At 44.0% G+C, this 9,567-nt stretch overlaps 1 protein-coding gene across 1 annotated transcript; it reads right to left on the bottom strand.

The window, feature by feature from the left end:
- Positions 1-8,546: 8,546 nt before the first annotated feature.
- LOC127467515 (claudin-8-like) lies at positions 8,547-9,215 on the bottom strand. Its single transcript, XM_051779555.1, has one exon. It carries the CDS (start codon positions 9,213-9,215, stop codon positions 8,547-8,549), a length of 669 nt encoding a protein of 222 aa, XP_051635515.1.
- Between the last annotated feature and the right edge of the window lie 352 nt (positions 9,216-9,567).

Raw genomic sequence — 9,567 nt, 5'->3', positions numbered from 1 at the left:
ACTGGGAATTAGGAGGACCTGAGATTTATGATTTGACAACAGACAGACAAGATGTATTAAACATTAATGCTAATAGTAAATATAAAAAATAAACATTCAAATGTATAAATGAAACATGGGAGTAGAACTTTAACTAGAAAAAGGGCAGGAAATAATTTTTTTTTTACAAGAACTCCAGCATATTGAAAGGTGATTTTTGTTTTCAGTCATTATTAAGAATGATTGTTTGATTGATTGATTGATTTAGATCTCAATACACTTCCTGTGGCTGGCAATTGCATTATGGTTGCTGCTAAAGGTGCTTCTGGAAAAAATAAATTGGAATGAAAATTAAAATTTTAATTCATTCAGCTAAACACATGAGCCCTAGTTTTGTAATTAGCTTGAAAATTAAAACAACTATATCCCACTAAAATTTAATGGTTATCTGTTTTAAGGGGTAAGAGCTTTTCATAGTTTGACTATTATGGAGAATGTTATGAATATTTAAAAGAGATTGGCTTTTCTGCCCTTCCCCTGGGCCAGCTTACTTTCTCCCTTAATTAAAGATCAATTAATCACTTTGCACAGAATTGGGGGGAAAACTAAACGTTCTAGAGCAGCACAAACTCAGTATTTTGGCAATTCCATCACTTTATTAAACAACCTGTAGCCCAACTGCAATCCTAGTTATTTCCTTTGATGGTGCTATTAGGTCACCAAGTCTTACATAAATCGTTGCCTTTATGACTTTCATCAAGGCATGATTTTTTTCTCCACCTGAAGGGATCATTCCCAGGAAAACAAACCCTTGACCATTTCTATTTCTGTATTTCCTTCTCTTAATATGGAATATTAGTCCTCATTTTTGAAGTGTTATTGCAAAGGAAGCTTCATGGTCAAAACCATGACATTATTCCCACCTGTGGACATCACTGTTTTATTCTCCTGATGCCAACTGACGACATTTTATGCAAACAACTGCATGTAAAATGGAAGATTAATAATAGATACACTGATGTGTGATTTAAAATGTGGCAGGAAGATTTGAAAAAAAAAATCAAGATGTGAGGGTTTTACACCTCATTGTTGGGAAGATCTCTACAGTGCTCTGGCATTAAAAACCAGAATCTATTCTTGTGAAATCACTTAGAAAAGGAAAAGATTGCACCAATAACCATAACTAATCTAGATCCTGTGAAAAAGGTTATTTTTTCACAGAATCACAGAATATTCTCAATTGGAAGAGACCCATTAGGATCATCAAAGTCTCACTCCTTTTGTTGCTGATTTGGAGGTTAAAGTTAACTAAGACTGTTCTCATAGAAGTTCTGGGAACTCATTTTCTACCCCACAAATAATGTAGGAAAATATGGCAGCACCAAACCTCATTAAACATATATTTTCAGCTCTCTTTCTCGTGAAAATTAGTGTTCTGCAGCTTGAAAAAGCTGCTCTGGAGGGAGAGGCAAGTGGCCCCAGTGGCCTGGGCAGCTCATAATGCCCAGCAGAGCAAATGGCCCTAAAGGAAAAACAAAGCCAGCCTGAATAAAACCTGGATTTATCAACTCTCTTGCTGGCAGGACAACATAATTTAAAAAATCTCAGAATGTATCTTAAAGGGAGGAGTGGATTTTCAGGCACTAATTAGGGAAGTAAACACAGTGAGTAAAATGCACTGGATTATGTGCTTCTAATCTTGGGGAAATCCCCCTGTTTATCAACACTCAGTCTACCAACGATATAACAAAGATTGTGTAATCTGGGAGCAGTTCAAGATGATGGGAAGTTATTTCAGTGTACATGGACATCATGTTTCCGACACTTTGTGTGTCTGTGGGTGTGTGTATGAGGAGTTAGGGGAGTTGTTCCAGAAATGTCAGAGGAGAAAGAACACCCAGCACTGAATCTCAGCAGGCATTTGCAGGGGATTATCCACCACTACAGGAAACTCTGAGCAACTCAACAAACCCCTCCAGGACTCCTGACAGCTGAGCCTGAACAACTATAACTGATGCTGGCATGTCTGAAACTTAAAAGATCTATTGGTCATAACAACAACCTCTCCATTGTCTTCAATAAACTTGGAACTTCATCCTCACTCCTAACTCACAGCTCGAGCGTTTATCTCCCATTTATCCCCCTGAAGCTTTATTTCACCCTCCAAGGCTTTAAGGGTGTTTTGGTTCCCCCTGTGAAATGGTACTGGTTTGAAATGACAAATTTCAAACCCTGAATTTATGACCAGGGAATGCTCAGTCTCTCTTTAAGATAATTTGCCATGGGCACCACTCAAAGAAAGATTAGGATGTGAGTAGCTCTTGGCAGTGGAGTGTTTCCAAACTGTGGGGTGCCAAACACCACAGCTGGTGTTGGTGTGGGGTGTCCTACAAACCAGGGGGTGGGTGTGGTGAGCCCAGGGAGAGGAACCACTGCTGCTCTGCTCAGGGCTTTCTGTTGCCTGTGTTAACCTGCACTTCACCACCTCACACACATCCCTCGGCACAGGGAGCCACTCACTCCACAAACTCCATTTCTTGATAATCACTTTGATAATCACTGCACTTCCCTGCTGGAACAAAAGTCCACTTGGGAAGTGGAGGTAAGTGCTGTTGGAGAGAAGGTCCATCCCAGGGCAGCAGCACAGACATCTGGACACCCGCTCAGACAGAGGGGACAGGGTGTGACAGGCTGTGGGGTGGCCGTGGTGTGAGCTGGTCATCTCAGCTATCAGAGCTCTCCCCCCAGCACTGGGCAGAGCAGCTCCCCCCAGTCCCACTCACTCCTTCCATCCTGGCCAGCTGTGGCACCTGAGTTAGACAGTTTTGGACAGGAAATGTCTGGGCAGCTCACCGAGAGCTCTGGAACCTCTTGCAATCACAGAATCACTTACGTTAGAAAAGACCTCCAAGACTGAGTCCAGCACTTGACCCATCACCGGCTTGTCACCCAGACCAGAGCACCGAGTGCCACAGTCAGTGTTTTGGATGTTCCAGGGAGAGACCAGGACTCACATTAACCTGTGAAACTTGGCCTTGCAAGAAAGTACTCAGTTAACAATATACTTTTCTTCAGTACGTGGAGTTTATGCTGCCAATTTTTGCTGAACTCTGACTGAACATGATGGTGTGGGAGGAAATGTTTGTTGGGGGTCTAGAGATGATTTTCTATCCCCCAGCACCATCTGGCATGACAGTGGAAACTCTGAATGAATAAACATTATCATTCTGCCAGTCACTCATCCATCAGACAGAAGCTGAAACACTAATGGACTCATCATCTTTGTCATTTGGCAATCAGGCACCACTTCAGGGTAACTGAGACAAAAGCCACAGATTAGGGTCCACAGCAGAAGTGGGCAACAGAATTAATGTGTTATTCAGTTTGAAGGTGCTGATGCAGGGAACAGAACTGGATGGGTTTGTGCTTTCTGGTTTTGGAGTGTGTTTTTTGCCCAAAGGTGTCGGGTATGTCAGTTAAACTGCTGTGAGCTCTTTTTTGTTGTTGTTGTTTAAATTAAAAACAAGGTTTAAACTGAAAAAAGGGGAATGCTGAAGGGAACTGAATGACACATTCACCTCTAGTGATTGATACATAGATAGTGCTTGAACTGGCTGGCAATAGAAAGCAAAAGCACAGCAAAGTTTACTTTTCTATAATGCCTCAAAATCTCACACTGTTCAGGTGATGACATATTCAAGTGAGAAGCCAAATGAGTAGATAAAAAAAAGAAACCTAATGGTATAATTAGCTCACTTTGTCATTTTTAAATGGCTGGAAGTGTAGGGATGAGAATCTCAGGTAACCGTTTGTGTTCTGCTTTTGTTCTGGTGCAGACAAGTTCAGTACAGTGCTTTCTCTCTTTCCTTTAACTGTTTTTAAAATGATGCAGTGAGTTATATTTATTGTCTCTGAGAACACACCAGCTTCAATCCATTCTGATCCCTGGAACTGCACGAACCCTCAGATGCCGGCTCTGCGGGTGTTCACGGCTTGTTAATTCTGCTCCACAACCCTTTCCCTCACCAGTTCTGCTCCCTGGTGTTGCTACAACCGAAATATTTGTGCCTTTGAATGCGTTTTGTTTGTTCTCACTGACAGCTGGAACATTTTCTGTGAGTGGCAGAAATACAAGAAGCACTGACACAGAAATTTCCAGCTGAAAATGTCCTTCCCTTCTGAGGGCATTTCTTGTTTTCTTTTGCTCTTTGCTTCTTAAAGTAGCCAGAAAATGTCAAGTTAGTCTCAGACTCTGAGATTCAAATCAGGAAAGCAAAGTGTGTAAGTCAGAGAGCATTTCGGATTTCCAAGATGACGTGGGACTCCCCTGAAAAGACCTCTTATGCCTTTTTCAGAAGGATGGTTGCAGTCAATCAGAACACAATCAAGATCCCATGTCTGGCTTTGTGACTCCTCACAGTGATTTGCAGGAGAGTTGTAACATTTTTTGAACACAAACTCATTTAGTCTCAGTGTCCCCCACACAGAACTTTGCCTTTGCACATCAGGACTGAGGGCTGCCTGCACTTACTTGTCTCAAACCCTGTCTGATTCTTCTTCCTGTTATAATGAAGTGTTTTGCTAAGCCATCATTTTTGCCATAAATATATTCCCTTGGCTGCATCTTAGTGGTGGATTATTTGCTCCAGAATCTTTTCTTTTCATCTCAGAGATGAATATACATTTCGGGACCAGGTTTTGAAATACCAGTTTTCTTCAGGAAACTTCTTATAAACAAGTCTTGGAAACCAGCACTAAGTCAGTTTTGTGTATTTTATTTCCCAAGGAATCAGTCCCACTTTGTTTATTGTCTAGCAAAACCCCCAGTAGATTGCAGAAACCAAGACTGAATCTGAAAAGAGCATTATAAAAATACTGAAGCTGTCTTTCCCTGGCAATGGGGAAATACATTCCTTCACTTTAATATAAAAAAGAAATGCCACAATGGTAAAAAAAAAAATGAAACTGAAACCAACTGAGGAGTTCATACATTTATTTCGAATACATAGCAAAATCTCAGCTGGTCACATTTGTTTCCAAAGTCATTTTTGTCCTGCAGTCACCAAATATTAAGGTATATAACAGCGTCAGGATACTCAACTAGAGATTTAACCACAATATTTAATCAGCTGTTTAAAACAAATGCAGCAAGCCTGAAGTCTCTGACAGCTGTGCCTGGAGGACTGTGAGCACAGCAGCAGCAGAGCCTCCCCTCCTCAGTGACAGCAGAGCTCCAGCACACGAAAAGCCTGACACAACATTTTAGCAATCCCTGGCCCATCCACAGCAAGTGACACCCACATGTCAGGACTTTTTCTTCCCGGAGAGAAAAGTCCAGTCAGGAGCGATTATTCACGCCCTGCTTCCTCCCAGCCCTCCATCACACACTGTGTGACCAACACTGGTTCCACAACCCTCTCCCTAAATGTCTTTGCTGCACCACACCTGCTCCTGAGCATCCCCCCCCTCACCTGCTTCACTCCATCAGGAAATGTTCAGCCACCTAAATAAGCTCCAAAAATCACCTTAGGCCCTCGTGGTTGCCTGAGACCAAGTCTGGCTGGGGGTGACCCAGCAGGAGCCAGAATATTTCTGGAGCAGCAGGTGGAGGGTAGAAGGTGCAGCCTTGGGCATTAGAGATGTGTGCAGGCTCCTCCATCACTCCTCTCGAGCCAAACTTTCCCTGTTACCCCCAGAAAACTCTTCAATAGCAGCAATTTAGTTTTAAAGTTCAACTGCAGGTTTTTGTTAAGTCTTAAAACTTCCTTTTCCTGCTCACACTTCCAAACTTCCAGCGAGTCAGTTCAGAACATCAAAGGCTCTGAAGAGGGGAAAGGAAGATGAAAAAAATTCTGTCTCCCTCAGCAGACACAAAGGCACCCCTTCAGATTCCTCAGCCAAATGCACTCCCTGCACACAGAGGTAAAATATGTAGGAATCCTCTTTGTGGGCTTTTCCCCCACCAGAATCTACGACAGTTTCAGAATTTCAGCTCTGTTCGAAGGGATGAGGTAACCACATTGTTGCATCTCTTGCAGAGCAGTTTGTCATGAGATCTTTCTGCATCAAATTCAGAAATGTTAACATCACAGACTCTTAAACACATTCCTGTGAGTCTAAAATGCTCAATCACATCACCTGAAATTGCTGTTTGTGTCCCTAAAACCCCAGCCTGGCTCCATGCTTGGAATCCACGTTGGATTTCCAGCCCACTCACAAGCACAAGGTTGTCTGAGCTTAGAGGTTTTGAGCTCCTCTTTTGATCAGCCGGTAAAAGGGAGAAATGGGGCAATATGAAGTCATTGCATGTTAATGTTAGACATAAAAAGCTTAGGTTTTCTTTGAAACTAATGCTAAATGCCCAAATAAAACAGTTTTATCTTTCTACTCTTTGAAAATAAAGTTACTGGTGTAAATGGAGTTCAAATTTGATTTCTAGATGAGCCCACTGATAGTGTAAGCATTCAGGATCTTCTAATTAATGTTATAGAAAAATGTACTTAATTACTTCTTAAGCACTTACATCTGCATAAAGTTGCATTACACTGAATACATCATCATTTAAATCCATTACCTACATATAAATATGTATCAAATCTGCATTGCAAATGTCTTCATCCTCTGCTTTGTTAATCACAAATGTCATGTCTAAATTAATCCAAAATGTGCAATTCTGGCTTACTCACCAAATAGTTCTGTATTAAACAAAATACATACTATAGGACAAAAATGCAGTAAAATAAGAGGTGGAGGTTCTCAGGGTAGTATAAATTGTTATCAAAGTCAACAGAATGACTCCCCTGAAAGCAGCTGTCAATGGCACCTGCTGTGACAGACTTCAGCAGCTCCAAGACAACATAAAAAATACATGGTTTAGCACTAAGAAAACCTATTTACAACTGTTTTCTTAAATTTTCATCTAGAATTAGTAAGTGCTGATTTGACTGCTGAAGTGATGAGCTGGATACATTAAACCTGTTTTCTGGTGCCTAGATAATTCCCACTATAAGATCTGAGCTGCTTGTCTTAAATGCAAATGCACCTTAGTTAATATATATAATGAATGTCTGTGTACAATGGTACTGTTTCATTTCGGTTCATCTGGAGTCAAGTTAATAAAAGGTTTGTTTAATTAAATGCAGCTCTCCGTGTTCTCTTTCAAACTGAGCAGCCAAAGGAATATGGAAAGGCACTGCTCTGCTCAACTCAAAAAGTCATTACACCCTTTCTTCAGATGCCAGTCACAGACACAGAAAAGGATCAAGCTGAGCACCTGTGCCACAAAATTATCCATTAAATGGTGCCATCCATTACTGCTGCGAAAAGAACCAGAAGAAAAACATTTTGAACCAGACCTTCTTTGGTCACTTCTCAGGGTCATGATATGGAAACTGTCAAAATCAGAGTCCAGCTACTCAGCTGGGAATAAAAAGATGCACAACTGCAGATGCTGTTGGATCCTGCACGGTGGACAGACAGGCACCAGGCTGCTCAGTCTGCATTTCCAAATCAACTGGAGAGCTCAAAACAGTCAGAGCAATGTCAGGGCTTGGCTTTGGTGGGTGTGAGGGAAGTCGTAGGCAGGAACTCTTGATGCTCCAACAGGCAGGTGGGGATGGCACATTTACACTGCCTGGCTTGTTTAATTATACTTTACATTAGCACAGGGCTCTGAAGTGCATAAAGATAGATGGTCTGTCCTGAATTTTATAGAGGAGTAGGTGCTGCCTATAGAAAAGGAGAAGCCAGGAAAGAGGAGAGGTAACAAGCAACAAAAAGTCAATACATTGATGACGAGTTTTGGTGAAGGAATTAAAAATTTTACTATTCCATGAGCTGTATTCTGTGCTCTCCACAAGAGAGGAGGAGGATGCAGCAACTCCACAAGCACCAGTGAAATCCAATCAATCACAGAGGCTTCTGATGGGATAGCACAAACATCTGCGTGGCAGTATTGGAAGCTGGATTGCTGGAGGCTCTTCTGTTCATTCAGCAGCTGCCTCAGCCGTGCTGCCAACTCCACGTTCTCCACACTCCTCACCTCTGTATCCTAGAGCAGTCCTTGGGAAGCGTTTACCTGGAGGGAAATGCACTGCTCCCTTTGCACATCAGGGGTTTTTAGGGGAGGGCAATGGTGCTGTTGCACAGCAGCTGCCTCCCCTCCAGCCCAGCCACGTGCTGCTCATCTTCTCTGAGAGCCTTCTGATTGCTGCTGTTCCCATGCCATGCTTCATTCCCCCAAAAAAGGGTGAGATTTTTCTCTGGCTGTGCTCTAACAAACACACATGGAAGAACATTTCCTGTGGGTGTGTTAGAGAGCAGAAATCTATGTCAACAGCAAAGGGACAAAAGTGCCCCTCCATTACAGACCTGCAGTTTAATTATCAAGTCAATCAGCACATGTCAACCTGCCAAGCAGGAAGATCACAGGATGCCCCGTCCCTGGAAGTTCAAGGTCAGGCTGGACAGGGCTTGGAGCCACCCGGTCCAGTGGAAGGTGTCCCTGCCCTTGGAACTGGATGATCTTTAGGGTTCCTTCTGCCCCACACCATTCTGTGACTCCATGATCACACGTAGGCGTGGACCCCCAGGGATGGCCCTCTGGCAGCGCCCGGGTTGCGCAGGCTGTGACGGGAAAGCGATGGATACCTGGATTTTGCGGACGTGTCAGCCCAGCACCAGAAGTGACAGTACATTGCTCCTGCAGCAATGAGGAGGGCAGTGCTCACCCAGCCCACATAGAGAGCAGCTCCCAGTTCCCGTTTCAGTGGCACAGGGACTTCTGGATCATAGAAATCACGGATGATGCTCCCTCCAGTCCAGGACACGGGGATCAGAACGAGGGCGCCCGTCAGGAGAAAGGCAACTCCAGCTGCCAGGATGAAGATACTGATGCCCTGGGGGTCCTCCTTGGTCCTCTGAGTGTACTTCACACCAACAATGGCCATCAGAAAGGAGAGGACTGACAGGACCACGGCGATGCACATGAGGGCCCTGAATGCCTCCAAGGGTGGGGGGAGAGCCAGGAAAGAGTCATAGAACTTGCACTGCAGCCTGAGGCCCAGCTGGCTGATGCAGTCCATCCACAGCCCTTCCCAGATGGTCTCGAACACCACGATGTTGCCATCAAGGTAGGCAGAAACCCTCCACTGGGGCATGACCGTGGCTGCCAAGGTCCCCACCATGCCGATGCCCCCGAAGATGAGGCCACTGATCTGCAGCACACAGCAAGCCATGCTGCTCCTGGGAAACACAGCTCCAGCACAGCAGCCCGGGAGGTCTTCCAAAAATCACTTGTTCACAGAAGCCACACGAAGCACGAGAGGGAATGTTGGGTGCAGAAGGTTGAGTTTTCTCAGCAGCAGCTCGCTCCCATCCCAGGTTCAGACAGGTGGAAATCCATTTCTGGCTGGCTGGAAGGACCTGCTATTTATTTGCCTTGAAATCCCCTCTGACTCCAGTGCCTACCCATCAAGCCTAACGAGTTTCCAGCCAATGGAAGCCCAGGAGGGGTGTGTCATAGCTGATTTCACTGCTTCTCCTAGTGTGTCTGCAGCGCTGCTATAATTAAGCAAGTGTCAGGGATTC

The sequence above is a fragment of the Manacus candei genome, unplaced genomic scaffold, assembly GCF_025592945.1.
Source record: "Manacus candei isolate 608988 ecotype Guabito, Panama unplaced genomic scaffold, ASM2559294v1 h1tg000014l, whole genome shotgun sequence".
Lineage (NCBI taxonomy): Eukaryota > Metazoa > Chordata > Aves > Passeriformes > Pipridae > Manacus > Manacus candei.
Note: the sequence above shows the minus strand (reverse complement) of the source record. Positions and strands in the feature narration are given on the sequence as shown.